This window comes from Pelecanus crispus, chromosome 3 (assembly GCF_030463565.1).
Source record: "Pelecanus crispus isolate bPelCri1 chromosome 3, bPelCri1.pri, whole genome shotgun sequence".
NCBI lineage: Eukaryota > Metazoa > Chordata > Aves > Pelecaniformes > Pelecanidae > Pelecanus > Pelecanus crispus.
The window spans coordinates 94,933,402-94,950,738 of NC_134645.1; the positions used below are offsets into that span (position 1 = coordinate 94,933,402).

General features: G+C 42.3%; 1 protein-coding gene across 1 annotated transcript in view; it reads right to left on the reverse strand.

Moving 5' to 3' along the window:
- The window catches only part of SH3BGRL2 (SH3 domain binding glutamate rich protein like 2), a 52,455-nt gene extending 37,059 nt beyond the window's left edge, over positions 1-15,396 (reverse strand). The window contains exon 1 of the mRNA XM_075707948.1: positions 15,313-15,396. Within this exon, the coding sequence (XP_075564063.1) occupies positions 15,313-15,357 (45 nt within the window). The 5' untranslated portion in view covers positions 15,358-15,396. The remainder of the gene's footprint in view (positions 1-15,312) is intronic.
- Between the last annotated feature and the right edge of the window lie 1,941 nt (positions 15,397-17,337).

Here is a 17,337-nt window from a genome sequence, read left to right on the forward strand (position 1 = left end):
GGGAAGCTTGCAAAACCTACTGCCAGTTTGGATCGTAACCTACAGCAAGAGCTGCATTCTGTGGAATTACACTACCCTGAAAACTTTTACATTTCTATTTGACAAAATGCATGCTGGAAATTATATTAGTGCTACAGATACAGGATCTTTCCTAGTCATAGGTACTTTCTTGTGAGGACCCTGGGAAGGCATACTGGTTCTTCTTTGGCTGGGCCTCTAGATAAAACAGAGAGCAGATTATCAGAGCATGCTGGTAATTCGGTCTGTTTTTAAAAATGTCTCAGCCAACAGCAAGCCAAGAAGTTTCAAAATTATTAGAACTATGTGCTAGGACTTTTTTTTTTTTTAAACAAGGTTGGGGATCCTAGTGGCTAGCACAAAAGACAAGAGAAACTTTGAGCAGCCTGGAAGATTTCAGGGATTCATAAAGCATATTTTCAGCTATCAAAAACTTCTCCTGATGGAACCATCCTGCAGGAACAGAATAATTCACTTCAAAAGACTAACAATTCAAACCCTAGCTGGCAGCTAACTTCTTTCAATAGATAGATGGAGTTTTTTGTAATTTACCATACGTTTCAGTAATTCAAGAGAGTGGTTAAAAACAGTGTTACTTTCATGCATTTTTCCAACAGAAACCTCTCAGAAAATAATTTAAATCTCCTTTAGCATTCTACATTTCACTCCTCCTTGTACTATTCTCTTTTGTCAAAGTGGCATATTTATAGCAAGTATTTTGCATCATGAAAGAAACCCTTTCAACAAGCAACATCTATCTTCCTTTTCAAAATGTATACTACACATAAACACAAGTATGATAATGGCAACCTTTATTAATTCAGCTAATCTTTAGTAGCTCCTAATTAAATGCAAGTTGATCTCTGATCTCTATGCTCCATTACATTTACTCATATGTTTATTTATTTTGATTTCTGTAAGTTATTTGATTCTGAAGAATATCCTTTGCTTCCCAGTAAAGTTCAGCAAGGTAGTTGAGAACTGTAAAGTTCTGAACTATTGGAAACTCAGTCCTTAGTCCTGCAGTAATAAACAGAAATCTCACAGTTCCTCCTGCAGAGTTAGGAGAGCAGGGAATAGTTTAATGTCTTGCACATGGAAGTCCAACACTGCTATAGCTGAAAACCTGCAGAGATTTAAGAGATAACACCTTGTTAGTGTGAATCAAGCTTGCTTGGTAGAATTATGATTTTGTGGAGGGAAGAAAAACACGGTAATTATGTTTTGTTTCTTTATTTTCTTAAAATGTGTTAAATATTTGGTAGTTGTTTAAAGTTCATTGAAATAGCACTGAAGAGAGCAGTTTTATAAGCAGGTTTTGTAAAGTAAGCAAATGCTGTAATACTTGTATGAGTCAGCAGTGTGCCCTGGCAGCCAAGAGGGCAAATCCCATCCTGGGGTGCATTGAACACAGCATAACCAGCCGGTCAAAAAAGGTGATTATCCCTCTGTATTCAGCGTTGGTGCAGCCTCACCTTGAATACTGTGTGCAGTTCTGGGCCCCGCAATTTAAGAAGGATGTTAAAGTCCTTGAATGTGTCCAGAGGAGGGCAACAAAGCTGGTGACAGGGCTGGAAGGAATGTCCTGCGAGGAGTGGCTAAGGACTTTGAGCTTGTCTAGTTTGGAGAAAAGGAGGCTGAGGGGTGACCTCATTGCTCTCTACAGCTTCCTGAGGAGGGGAAGAGGAAAGGGAGCTGCTGAGCTCTTCTCCCTGGTATCCAGTGATAGGATGCGTGGGAATGGTTCAAACCTGCACCAGGGAAGGTTTAGACTGGACATTTGGAAGCATTTATTTACCGAGGGGTGGTCAAACACTGGATCAAGCTTCCTAGGGAGGTGGTCAATGTCCCAAACCTGTCAGTGTTTAAGAGGCATTTGGACAATGCTCTTAATAACATGCTTTAATTTTTGGTCAGCCCTGAAGTGGTCAGGCAGTAGGACTAGATGATTGTTGTAGGTCCCTTCCAACTGAAAGACTCTATTCTACTCTAAATTCTGCAATGAAAAAATAAAAGTTTAAAAACAAAAAATCCCCCTAACAAGAAATTCACACACATTTCCTATTATGTAACATGTTTATCACCTAAACTTTTAAGATGAAAACACACAATTGTCTTTTTTTTGTGACATGGTGAGTCAGCAGAGCACTGAAATTGTTGTGAACTCGTTCTACGTATTTATCGGTCACATTGTTTTGTAACAATGAATAAAGCATCCCCAGCTGTATTTTTTGTACTTACTGCAGACAAGATAGAAAAGCAAACTTCTTGGCACTAAAAAAAATAGGTCATGTTTCTTTCTTCTCATTAGCTTTAAGCATCAAAACCCAGTGGCATAGGAATATTTATCTATTAGAATGGATAAAAACACCGAGCAGCCCATGAGACGTAATAAGTAATTAGCCCTGTTTCATCGGGGCGGCATCTCAGTTCTGTTAGCTCAAGATGTAAGTCCCGCTGCCCACCTCCTACTCTGAGAGGCTGCACCCTCTATTTTTTGTCACTCAGGACCCATAGCCTAACACCCAGTTACACCCACTGCAGCTCCAGCTATTTCTGAAACAAGAGTTAGTTGATGAATAATGTGGAGCCCTAATATGCCACATGCAGCAAAGAGTCTCCTGACAGGATGGTAAAGTTCAAAGAGACTTTAAAGCAAACTCCATGACTATCGTACTTCCTAGCCCAGCAGTGGCATCCTGGGTTTCATGGAGAACCCTGTTCCCACATAAACACAAGGTCACATCCATATTTCTCCCACACAGCTACTAATCCCCCACCATGAATTTGAGAGAATGACTGGACACTTGGAAAAAACATCTAGCCTTTCCCTAAGAAGAACTATGCTTGCATTTATTTGTTTTCTCATCCTGAAGGATGAGAAGATATTATGATTCAAAAACACTCCAAAGAATTTGAAAAACAAGTTTGTGAAATAAAGCTGTCAATACTTTCACTATTTTCTCCTGACAGCTACTATCCGCACAGCACAGATGTGTCATTCTGCCAACTACAGATACACACACCCCTGATAACGTACTTTAAAATAACATCAGTAACAGCAGTGCTAGTCATACAGAATTTGTTGTGCTAAGTTTTTACGGCTATTTTCAGGTTTTCCCAGCAGTATATGAAATAGCAAGGGAAAAATGCATTTTCAGCTCTAGACAAATGTCAGATTTCAGCTAAAATTGGACTGTATTACTGCAAAGTCCTATCAGTATGTTTTTGTAAGGCTAGGATGATGGATTTTGTTGATATCATTCTCTAAAATAGGGCTGACTGCCACTGCTATTATTCAGATCAATAACAGAATTATCTTTGACTCAAGTGAGAGCAGAATGAGGCTTGTAACTTTATTAACAAATGTCAACGTTATTTCTCTTTCAACGAACGCAACTATATCCCTGTAGCTTGTGTGTTCTTGCAGCTCCGCATGTGCAAATTACCTTTACTTCTGCAGCCCCATTTCTTAATGACTAACTCCATCCCCAAACACAGCAGCCGTCTGATTGTTACCCCATAAACTGGAGACACATCTCCTTTAAGGTCAACAGGAGTCACCTCCACATAGCCAAAGGTATTGCTGAATGCTGTGCTCAATAAACCCACAGATTTTCAGACTCTCCTAGGGCATGATGCTGGGAATCTTTACCAGAAAATAGACCTTGCTGCAAACAAGCCAGTCACACTGAGTAGGAAGGGACTACTTGCACATCAGGGCCGTCAAGGCAGCTGTCTTTTCTGATCAAAGCCTAGTTTTGTATCTCCTTTCTAACTAATTTTAGCTTCCTAGCAGGTTCCTACTGAAGAATTTGATGCTATCTAAATCCTTCAAATGCCACTCCGGTCTGTGCTTCTATATAAACATATCAGATCACTCAATTAGAGATGCTTCAGGAAGATCGTCTGACCTGAGGAGATGCAGACCCAGATCAAAGGTTTAATGCATAGTTGAATTGTGTTTCTTTAGATTAGACTGGGATGATAATTTCACTAACCCTGCAGCAAAGTAATGACAGGTTTCAGTTGCTGATGCTCTATTGTTCATCAGATCAAAAGAAGCTTTCTTTCAAATGAAGACACACAAAAATTCACTTGCCTTTCTCTGAAAAAACACAGACCCCAATTCCATGATTAAGAAACCAGTGTTTAATTTATTTGTAATGTTACTATTAAATTGTTCCAAATACTCACTCATAAAGGTTTTAATTGCACAGATAATACTCAGTATCATCCTCTGCAGCATATGAAAATGTCAGGAAATAAAACAAATCTGTGAAAGTTGTGATGGAATTTCCACCATTAAATTCTGATGAATTTTTTTTCTGAGTCACGTTTCCTTGCTTCAGCTGGGATCTATCCAGTGAATTCAGAGGACCAATGTTACATAGCAGATTGGTGAAAAGGATCACAACGGGCCGTATCTCCTAGCATGTGCAAGTTAACCAAGTTCTGTCTTTTTGTAAAAGCATAAAAAGCCAAAAGCCAACAGGAAAGACTTAGCATGTATGAAGGGAAAATACACAATCACATGTTTTCATTTGTATTTCATATGGAGTACAAGTTCATGGTGTCAGGGCTCTGCCTACAAACAAAAGCTCTGAGGGCAACCCGGCTGGCAGTTTGCAGCAGAACAATCCCATGAAATGAGACATTCAGAAAGTCAGACCTGTGGCTGCCTAAGGCTTTGTCACAAGCAGAAGCTTGCTACCCTCCTCCTGCCAGAAGTTACCATCACCCCTGCAAAACTGGGTAGCAAAACTGGACATGTCCTGGTGCTACAAATGCTCGGTTTCACAGTTCAATGTATTACTAGCCCACCTTCAGCACCCATGAAGGAAACACAAGGCTGCCACGGAAAAGGCTAGAATGCAGGCACGTGTTCTGTCCTGGAGCTCTGCAACAGGCAGAAGAGCAACTTGGAAGCTGTCAGCAGTAAGGTCTTCAACTGTCCCCGCTAGCCCTGTCAGAGCTCTCAGATAAAAATCTTCATAACATTGTTTACCTTTTTCCTAGGTAGGAAGGGAAATATTTATGCCACTGTATGTCCACATTAGCCAGCACAACTATATTGGTGGGTATCTTATATTGGTATAACTATTCTGATGTCTTGTAAGCACCTCATTATCTGAAGTAAGTTACATAAGTAAAGCTCTTAAGTATAGGCCAGACACATGGAATAACAGAGATAGCAGAGCAAGCACCATGATTTTAGCACTCTAGCTTCCACAAAAGACAGACATCCATGGTTACAATTCCATAAGGTCCAGCTGTTCAAATAAAGGAGCAGTCATTTTTGACAGGGCCTCGACAGATGCTGACGTATCTTGAGCAACCAATGTGAGGCACCAGGACATTATCTTCTCTTCCGGGGATGCAAAAAATCTGTGGTTTATTTTTCACCAAGTGATAATTAGCGTCTATTGGTGATTCCAAGGTTAAGAAACATAAACACACACACACACATATATATAACATATACACACTATATATATACACATAAATATATATATCAATATTTATGTGTGTATGCAAAACTACACATCTACATATGTATATTCAAACAAAAGGCAGGTTGATACATACGCAAAGGGCACTCCCAGGCATTAACTTCTGCAAGTTTATTCCTTGCAGTAATATGAGAAACATCTTGCAGTTTTCCACACTGCCTTACTAGGAATGATGGGGATTAGTTATCCAGAGGTAAAAGAGCAAAACCAACAACAACAAATCCTGGAACTCTTAACTGTCAAGACAAGCTCTATCCTACCCGAGGGAGATGGGCAAGAGCAGAAGGGCATGCTGTTATTGATGATAAATGTGAGTCACTGAACAACCTGCATCTCCTAAAAGCTTCTCTTCATACATCAGCTAGCAAGACAGTCACTTCCCTTCCTCCATGCCAAATTCAATTACTTTATAGTGAATATTAAATTTAGACTAAATAAGCTTGTTTACTGTTGCAAAGTCCAGTTGTTTTTCTCTTCCTCCACTAACAAGATAGAAATAACTTGTTTTAAGAAGGTTCCTCATCACTGTAGCTCTTATCACCCCAAAAGAAGGATAGCCACATGCTTTAGACTCAGCCCCTTCAGAATGGTGATAAGTAACTCTTACAGTAAAGTAGCACACCTGAATGGAAGGACTGCCACGGCCTTGAACAGAAGAATCAAAAGATTTCACCCCAAAATACTTCACAGATGGAGGCCTAGAGCCCAAGACAGACAAGAAAGCAGGTTTTGTATCCATGCTCTCTGCTATGAGACAAACTGTGTTAAATGAGTTGCCTGCACAATGTTGGCATCTCAGTCAGCCCTTCCTCCCCGTCAAACTGTCTGAAGTTCACCAACAACTTTGAGTCATTCCTTGAAAGATGAAGTCACACTTTGCTCACCTACATGAGTCCCACTAAAATGAATCTGATGTTTGTTTTTAGAAATGAGGGTCAACAGTGACTTAGCTTTCTGAATTGACTCCATCTGCCCATCCAACGGGTGCTGACTAAACAACATACCAACCCCAGGAGAGAAGATTAAGGAAACAATCTCACGGCTACTGAGGAACTCGGAAGCTCTTCTGAGCTATTGCAGCTAACTGCAGACTGCTTCTATTGACAGTCACAGGTAAGTCACACTATTAGCGCCTCTACATTTCCCCTCACCTTGCCAAGAAGGAAATCCACCAACTTAAAGGAACTTGCAAAATGCTAACTATCTTCTGTAAAACTTATCAAAACATTAAGCTGGTAAAAACACTGACATACTGGAACGTGATCATGGCTTTGGATACAGTAGGTTTCAACTAAGAATAGATTCCAAGGACTACAGTATTTCTGTGTTAATTACTCTTCTTATCAAGCTTTCACACTGCAAGCAAAACAGAGACTGCAGTATTTCTTTCTGGACAGACTCCCTTAGGAGGCCAGCACTTGAGGCTGCAAGTGAGGAAACTTGTCCTTAGTGTACTTGCTAGTAAAATGATACACACTCTAGGTTACCAGCTTAGTGACAATTCTTTATCTCCAAGTTGCACTCAGACTGCTAAAGACAAAAGTGATCCTGATTCTATACAATAAAGAACTTCCTTAAATGCTGACTATTTTTCCACAAATCTTTATTTCTTCTACATTTCCCTCTTTGGATAAACAGAAGTATAAACTGTCTGAAATAATTATATTGGAAGACGGATTGTACAGAAGAGTACCAGAGAGAATCTAACAGAGGTCAACTAAACATGTTGCACCAGAGACTTAATTTTTGCCTGGATTTTAATTAAAAACTAAAGCATTCATATAGCAAGTGAAATGGACTTATTCAGCAGTATACTTCATCTTTGACAACACTATTAGAACCAGAACATTCAATGTATCAGTTAAAACAAAGGAATTTTTTTTTAAGCTCTTACAAGTACTAAGAAAGGTAATTTACTCTAAATAAATATTGTCCCATTACACTGGCAAGCTTTGCTGGGCTTTGGTACTATCAGGTAACTTTGACTAGTACACTTTCACATTTATTGGTATGTCTTCACTGTTTCTTGAATTTTATCTATAGGTCCTTAGATTTTAAAAATGGGGAAGTATTCAGGAATAGAAGAGGCATAACTTTGCAAGAGGTGGTTATTTGTTTGTAGTCTCACTGTCCACCAGAATGGTGGAGATTCAGGAAATCCATCTCTTGCCTAGAATGTGGCCCGTGAGTCATGCAACTGGTACTTACTTGCTATGGTTTGCCCAAGGACAGAGGCTTAGGAGTCCAATCCGACCCTTCTACCAACGACTGAGTTCTTTCATTTTAGGCAGAAGATTATATCCCGTGGTTCACTTCCCCTTACTGCTAAGAACATATTATGTTTGCAGACAGTACTTGAGCAATTCCAAGTTGGAGGCAGCAGCACTGTACCATTTACATGCGTGGATAAAAACATTTAGAATACTACACATTATTGAAGTTCTAAACTTTTCACACACACGAGACACCATTTAGGTTTAATGGTAAGCATGGAAGCCACCTGGCTTGGAGGAAAGCCCAGTCAGTCAATTAAGATGTTTTCACCAATTTCAACAAGCTCTGGATCACATCTTACAAGAATTTACTACACTAGACACCACATCCCAGTAAATGACTGCAAATCACAGGATTCACATTAGTCCAGCAGTGACTTCAATTCAACATCTTCTTTTAATATCTCTTTTTACAAAGATACTTAGCTCCAAAAGGAAAAAAAAAAAAAAATACTGATGCTCTGGTGCTTAGCGTATTTTGCTGAAATAAGACTTCTTAGAAAAAAAAATAAAAATCCAGAGGCAAAGTGAGTATCTCACCTAGGTTTACAAAAGAATAGCCAAACAAATTTTGGGAAAGCAGTTGTGTGATGCCCAAACCTAATGGAATTGAGTTCATTGTCCCTTGGCTAAGCAGCCTTTGTAGTGACAAGAAACCAGACACCGAGCCTGCAGAAGGCTGCATATGGGAAAGCGTGCTGCTTTCAATTTGAATTCACCAGACTAAAGTTGCTGGTACTAAGATCTCCAGTTCAGCAGCACTGAAGCGAGCAGTTGCAGTGATCCGATGTGTTACAGCATGAGAGCTGCCTGCCTTGCCCCTCTGCTGGAGTTTCTCTCTGCAAGAGCAATGCTGGCAGAGAATAATGTGATGATGACAACTGTAAACGTGGCAGTTTATATGTTGGTGTACTAGTGCCAGACAACAAAATGGGGACAACTAAAGAATGGCAAATGCTTCATTCCCTGCCTTTCCTCCTGGGTTGTACCCTCCAGAAAACAGAAAGGTGAGTTGTGTGCCCAAACTAATTTTCATTTCACAAAACAATGTGGAAAATAAAAGCAATCCAAAAGTAATTTGTACTAATAAATTGCATGCAAGTTAATTATTACTTCAATTTTTTTTTTCCTTTAATGTAATCAAATTCAGTTATATGTGACCTCCTGTGACTGCTGACTCTATGATCAGGGTTAGGAAAAAGAATTTCTGGGCTTTGATGATATGGGTGGAAGATTAAGAATAGGTCACCATCAGTGAAGTACCGATTCAGGGACTTGCACTTCGACACTGCTGTACTCTATACAAAAACAGAGGGGAAAAACCTTCTCAAAATGAACAAGTTGCCTTTTATTATTCATTTTATTCTTTCCAACCCATGTGAATATATTCAAAATGATTCTATGATTCTATGAAAATAGAGGGCTAAATCTTTAATGAAAATGCCACTATATAGTTGTTAGAGACATTGAACCATATGCCTCTACAAAGCAGGTCAGTATACAGAGAGTCAAAACACACTCCAAACAGTCTTCAGAAACCTAGTCAGAACAATACCTCCTTTGAAGTTTTATTACAGCTGTAATTGTAATCAAAGGTCAGGAATGGTCCCATTGCTCATGACGCTATGTAGTCTAAGGCGTGTTCTTCAAGGTAGCATTATTTCTGACAGAATCTATCTGCCAAGAAGAAATGTAAATATTTGAAAAGCGCTGGAGCACACAAGAATGGCGCAACAGTTAGGTACTGAACACCATCCACAGATGGTCTAAATTCCACCTGTATCATTGTGATTAGGGTTCTCACCCCGCTCCATCCTGAACACATTCTTTAAGCTACCTGAACCACTGTTGAGAGGCTCTTACTTCTCTCCATCACGAGGCAGGAGGATGTAACTAGCATTTAGACTTCTTTGGAATACAGACTTGAGAGCTAGATCCACAGAGAGTCCTTAGGGTGAAAAATAGCTAAAGCCTTCAGCGCTGACCTCCCTGCCTCACAGAATTCACAGTCGTGAGTGAGGCTCTCAGGCTCCCTCTGCCACGTGAACCCTGCAAAACACAACTGACAGAAGCCAGCAAAGATGAATATGAGCCACCTGACCTGACAACAGGAAACTTGAGGAAGGGTGAGGGTACTAATTCTGTCAGTCAAAGGGACTAGATCCAGAAAGTCCCTAGATCTCTCCTGTGGGAACAATATAATTGCTAAGGTCCAAGACACGGATACACATGACGTGTCCTGTGACTGAGCAAGGATCAAACTTTTCTTTCAGTATTGCTGCTGTTGCTACAGTACTGCTCTGTAGGTGCACAACCAAAAGCACCACCATCTTGACCAAGTGAAGTGACACAGTATGATGTTCATGTGAGATTCATAAATCAGGCTTTGAGGATCCAATCCAACAGGTGTATCCTCAGCGTGCTGACAGATGTTAGACAATACTGTGGCTATGCATTTAAAATACTGCTATTTCCCATGTGAATATTGCAAGATCACTTCTAATTGTAAAGATTATTGTCTCATTTCTGAAAAGCTAATTTACCTGCTGCTATGATCTGATTTTACAAACTTCTAATATTAAAAAAAAAATCATGATAATGTTTATAATTTGCAAAGCTTAATATTTTATATCATAGGTAGTTGGATTTCCGTAAATCACAAGCAACAAGTTGTAAATCCCTCCAAATGACCACCATAACTAATACAATTTTCACAAAAAGCACTTGTATCAATCAACCAAATCACTTTCAGTTTTGACTGTTGTGCTTTGGGGTGCAGAGAGGCAAAAAAGCCTGTTAGATGGTGGATATTCTAGAAGTGACATATTCTAAGTCAATTTATTCCACACCTCTCAACAAGAAGCACATTCTTGATGAGAAGTGCTATAAGAAACATTGAGTTACAATGACTTTGTACAAACAAGGGTGCAGTTGAAATTCATCATTATCGCTAGGAGACAAGCTTAGCCTTAAGAATGTTAGCATTGTATTTGTCTTCATTACATTATCCAACAACAGGTGAACCAACCAAACATGACTGCAATTATTCTGACATTCTGATGTTTCATACTGTGTTTTAAAGTCATTCCAGGAAACAAAAATTCCAAGTCACTTGACCTCCATAATATGCTTAAACAAAAGCAGAGCTTTGGTCTCATAAAACCAATATTTGCTATAGAAACAATTTAACTATAAGTGCACCTATCTTATCAAGCTTCCTAGTAAAAAATCCACAATTCTCTTCAGTAGCAAGAGTCAAAGTCCAAGTTTTGGTCATTTAAAAAAGTCTATTCGTTTCAGGTTGGTGCTGTTCTCCCCAAACCCTCCTGTCCCCCTAAACATGCTCTCATGGAGAAAGTGGCTGAGCAACACTTGCCCTTGTACACTAAATAGAATTAATTTCAGTTATGTGTTTTTCACATGTCACAAACATGCAAAAATTTCTATGGGAAAGTGTTTTTAATCTCTCACTGGTCAGAGGGGACTTTACCTGCTGTTCCATTATTTCAGTAATTCCCCTGTAACATCTGTTTGGCTTAACAGATGAAGCTCCAAGGCAATAAATTATTACCACAGAGGAGAAAGTACAAGTGAGACAGTTGTTTGAAGTTTCTCCATTATTTGGAAGCTCTTCAATGACATTCCCCTTATGTGATCTTCAGTCCTCTGCCTGCAAGAGGACTGAAGTCTCTGCTAGTTTGGCATTTCTAGATAACTGTAGGAATTCCAGGTATAGAGTTACTTAGCTCACACTACCAGCTTCCTGTCAAAGGTAGAGCTGCTTTAAAACACCGAAAACCATTTAACTGAGTCAATACATAGTACGGCAGCACAAGTGTAAATTTTTATTGATAGACTAGAAATGCGAAACATTAAATTACAGTCACCTTGGAATGATTTGGTGAAAAAAGAGGGCAGAAACTATTTCCTGAAAACAGTGAAACACTGCTGAAAGAGAAAAGTAAATGTTAATTTTAAAGTAGCCTTTCTCCTAAGCATAAAAGAACACTGACTGTCCTTATCAGGGAGGAGTAGCAAAGCCTGCCTCCCCAGTCCTACAAAGAAGTGCTTGGAATTTGAGACACAGCTTACCAACAACAAGTAGAAATTCAGGTCAGAAAAAGTAGGAGCCGGTAAAGCTTGTAGAAACATGCCTGCCTGCCTATTCAGAGGCTTCCCATTGTGATTCAATTGGATCTGCCTAATGCATGCTTAAAACAACAAGAGGTTATTTAGAAATGTACACATACACACAGCGCCTCTCTCCTCCCTTCCCACAGGGTCTCAGGAACTTGTCTACAGCATCCCTAGAGGGCAAACCCACAGTCCAGCTTCCGTAAACACTGAAGATGACAACAAGCTATAACTAGGTCTTGGGATCTGTGAGCTCTTTTAAGCTCATGAGGCATTTATATTCACAAGTTTTATTTTAAAAAAACAACAAAAAATAGTTACTATCATTAACCTCTCAGGGGTCTAAGAACCTTCAGATGTGAGGAACACGCTGCAGGGAGAAGTCCAAGACCAAATGGAGGGAAGATTCACATTGTTCTTGGCTGCTTCTCATCCACTCTAATTATTCCCTTTTCTCATCCTCCAGAATGACCCCAAAAAGATTTTATGCGCTTAACACTTAGAATTATGCATGACTATTATGTATTTTTATCTTCTTTAGCACAAAATAAATTGCACCAAGTATCAGGATCAATAAACATTTCAAAAGTTTCCAGAAAACATTGTATTTATGCAAACTGAAGCCTTTGCTGACTACACAACCAGTGTAATTCTCAGGAGTGTTTCTGCCAAATGCCCATAATTTAACCTGGGTATTCTGAAGATTTCAAAAGAAGTCACACACAAAGAGATTAGCTCATTAGATTTTCTAGGTAATATCATTTCTTTCACCAGTTAACATAAGGAAATTGCTGCATGTTATTTTCATTTAAACAAATCACTGTCTTCACCCCTCCCTCTCTGCAAACTCAAACCAGTCTTATTCCAGGCACAAAGAGGAAAGAGGACGGACAAGTGCCCCTGCTTTAACAGCATGCTGCTGGTGCGGTAACAAAACCAAAAGCTTACCCTAGAGACGAGATAGACTTTTCATTTTAAAATAAAGAGTAATTTAACAAAATACCTCTAGCGAGATTAGCAAAGTGAATCATGTCACTATGACATTGCTCTTAGTTTATCAGCAAATATTACATATAGAAGTTTTTGGTCAACTACAGCAAGACAGGTACTAAATCTCAGCCACATTCACTCTCACAAGCAGGCAGCCTACAATTTGACTCAAGCTGACCTATAGGTTCAAATTAAACCATGGATTCTGACACTGTTTTTAGCAGGAGACAGAGTAGGATCTATAAGGGGTACTCATTTCTCTAGACAGGGAAATCATCCTGTCTCATGAATGGCACAGGATCCCAAAAAGTAGCTAGCCTAGTTGTGCTGAAGGCTGGAGGAGACAACAAGGAATTATGTGACTCAAACACTTTTTGTTTCCTTTCACCAATGTTTAGTTCCAGGAGGATGAAAATAAGTTTAAAACTTCCCTGTTTAGAGACGTGCAATACAGTAACTGCCTTTTTTCTCCAGATGTGGATTCCCACATAACCAGATGATAATAATTTTTACTTTGTCATTTTGCTCAATCACTTAGCCGTGAGCTATAGAGACCCCCTGCAAAGCCCACAGTAAGAAGCGTCAGTGATGTGACACTGAGCACAGCAGGAACCTAGCCCATAATGAAGGTTCCTAAATGCTATGATAACACAGATGAAGAAAAACTGACAGAAAAGAGATGTCACAGCTGTGGTCCTATTTAACAAACAGTACCTTCAATCACTAAATTCTCTATTCTCTGGCTAGCCTCTACTCGGACGTACTGCTGCCTAGATGAAGAAAGTTGACTATCACCAGTATGCAAACTGTTATCCGTATTATGTGTCATCTGCTTGTTGCCGAACCCACAGAAAGTCAGCAAATGAACTGATGTGTAAATTAAATTGCTTGTCAAGCTCAGATTTGGTTTGCTGGGCTAACAGATAGTGAAGAGGGTTATATTGCTGCTGCTAACGGAATAGGTACCTTGCAGGCAGAGACAGGGGAAGGAGAGGGCAGAATCAAAAACTCCAATCAATAACCTATTTGCAGACTGGTCAGAACAGGAGATATGGGTGAGCTAATTATGTGGCCCTTTCCCCCTCTTCAACAAAAACAACATATAAAACTACACATTACTGTTCAAGCTATGAGGCATGAAACAGAAACTAAACTGAGCAGTATTGAGCTACCACAGCATGAACCAACGGCCCATGTGGAGAAGGAGATGTTTCTATTATAGATGCTTGATGAACATGGATTATAGAGTTCTGAAGATGCTCTGTGTTTACTCAGTTGGCTACTGAAATGGATAATTAGTTTTTATTAGCTGTAATGCAGCCACTAAGCATTTTGATCACTTCATGCCAAAACATATCAGAACACGTACCTGTCACCATGCCACTGAACTGAAAACAAGTATTGCACAGCAAAAGGCTGAAGTAAGTGAACATACAATAAGCCTTCTGATGGGAAAATACAGTGCTACATCCTTCCGCAATGCAAAAATGCCACTGCCTTCACTGCTGAAGCATAAAGAATAGCAATTATATCTAAATCCTTCTGATGTTTCTCATTAAAGGACAAATTCAGTAGAACGCTTACGCTCAGATTGCCTTAACGGAAATCAGAGCTGTCACTTTGTATGAAAATATGGAAATTCATAGGTCATATGCATAATTAATTCAACAAGAGAAAGCTATAAGAGCTGCAATTAAGCAGAGGACGCAGCGATGCCTTTCAAAACCGACTTTGGAAGGAGCTGTACCTTTTCCAGAGTATTTGTTAATGCAGAGAGGTGCTACTGGCCTGAAGTTTGTCTCTAGGCTCTCCTTGTATTTATTTTTTTAAACCCGCAGCCGCTGGCAGGCACCGAGGCACCGCACCTGACGGGCTGCAGCGCGCCGCCGGGCGCTCTCCCCCTGCACCAAGGCGCTGACACACACCCCACACCCCACACCCCCCCGCCCCAAGCGGGCAAGTTTAGCCCACTTTGATCACCTTTAAGACCCTTTCAACACACCCAATATTTGGCCCCTACAAAGAGGTTTGGGCGGGGGGGGGGGGGTTGGTTTGCCAAAGGCAATTTACGAACAAGTTAAGCTTTGGCGGCTTTCCCGGCGGGGAGGGGGGGGGGGGGGGGGGGAGCTGTCATTTTCCCCCCCCCCCCCCCCCGTTGCACGCAACCCCGGCACCTTCAGACCAGCCGCCTGCTGACCCTCGGGTCCATGTCGGCGTGCGGGGCGAGCTGTCGGAGCTGAGGGCTGGCTCGCCAGGGGACGGCGAGCGGCGGCTGGCGACCAGCGGGCAGCTTCGCCCCGGCGCTGTCCCCGGCCCCGGCGGCTGAGCCCCGGCCGCAGCGGCCCCGCTCCTCTCCCGTCTCCCAAGCGCTCGCCCCCACTCACCGCCACCGAGCCCGAGGAGGAGGCGACGAAGACGCGGATCACCATCTTCACCTCATGAGCCGCGCCGCCGCCGCGGCGACGGGACCGGACGGGACGGGGCAGCGGGGCTGCGGGGACGCCGCTCCCCCGACCGGGACCGGGACCGGGACCGGGCCGGGGCCGCCCCGCTCCACCCCGCCGCCGCCCCCCGAGGGCGGCCGGCAGCTGCAGCAGCCCCTTTCCCCGCTCCTCCCGGGCGAGCCGGGTCCGGCGGCTCGCTGACAGGAGTCAGGCGATAACGGCGAGAGGCGGGAAAGGTGGGGGCGGCGCGCAGGGGCCGACGGGCGCTGTAGTTCTCCCCGGGCGGGGGACAGCCCGCTCTGCGTCGCGCCTCGCCGCCAAAACCCAGCCCAGCCGGCAGCCTGCCTGCTCCAAGCTGCCGTGCCCCCGACGCCCGGGGCTGCCAAGCGCCGCCATGGGCGTTTGAGAGGCTGAGAAGGGGCTGGTGCCGCCCTCCAGGTGCGCTGGCCGCAGGTCGAGGTGGCCCCAGCGCTCGGTGAACAGCGCGCTTAAATTCGTAGCCTCCGCCATAAGGGCGGCTCCTCCCTGACAGCTCGGCTCGCCCGGCTGCTCCTGGGCCTCCTACCCCGTGCGGAGCACAAGCTCTGCTCCGCCAGGCCTGGGTCCGGCCCCGCTGGCCGCCATTTACAGCGGCGAAGGGGTGGAAAATGGTGCCGTTCTGGACGGGCCGTGCAGGCGCGCTCCTGTCAGGGCAGGCAAAAGGGACAAACGCGAGGGAGGTGGGCCGCTGGGCGAGAGGGCTCTCCTACACCATACGTCTCAAAGGAGTTAAACAGCGCTGTCTATTTTTACTCCCTGGTAGAGATGTACAGTTCTCAATATCGTCAGCCGTGGAACAGATGTTATTAATCAACAGGATAAGCAGATAACCCCAAATAACCCTTCATCAGTCAGCTCATCTGCAAGTGGGTGAGGGGAATCCCTACGGCCCTCATCAGCTTTTGGGTCTGTGAGGACATGGCCTGTCTTTATTTAAAGACTCAGAACCACATAGCTGGCAGCCTTATACACGTTACTACAGTCGTAACCCTCATCTTCTTACTTCCCTACGCACAGCCAGATGGTTACTCATGCCCTCTGACTAAACTCTCCCTTCCCACTGTTTCACCCCGATGGTGAAGTGCATGGTGTCAGGCTTCTTCACACCTTTGCATCATCACCGTCCTCAGTGAACTTCCACCTTCCAGACTAAGCGCAGACCTCGACTCACTGCCAAATACATCCTTAAAGCTTTCTTTACATTTTAATATTGATCATTTATTTTGAAATACTGCAGGTCTCATGGGAGGTACCTAGCAAGAGCCATAAAAAAATAATCAGGATGCTCAGGGCTCGTTTTGAGCTTGATTTATATCTTGTGAAAGTCATTGGGAAGCTTTCCACTGACTTCACTGTCCTCTGGAGTGGAGCTCAAAATCAGCAATACGAAGTCCAATACTGTAATGTGAATTCAGGTACCAACCTTGCAAAGATTTATAACTACACATTACTTTGCTTTCATGAGAGTGCTTGCTGAAAACAGAGTAAATTTCATCGGAGTAAACTTGGGTACAAAGATTAAGATTCTCTGGCTTCAGTCCTCGTCCCTTCATTTGAGCGCAACTCTTCCTGTGGGAACCACAAACCAGTGACCAACAAGTGTTTACTGGTTAATTGCCGCTGAACGACCAGCAAAAGGAGCAAAGGAGGCAAACTTGTTTTATGTTGGTTTGTAAGGTAACTCCAAGCAACTTGTTAAAACCCTCTGATTGGTGAGTAATTATAGGAATTTGCTGGAAAATCCCCATTACTTTTCTCAGTGAATTTCCTTCACACTTCAGGATTATTTCTGACAAGATATTTTCCTGTCTTTCTCTAAATTTTCTTAAAAAGGTGGAGTTGTTTACTACCAATTACTTCCCTATTTACTCCATACTAGAAAATACTGGTTTTAATATTCTAGTTTGGCCATACCGTTATTATATG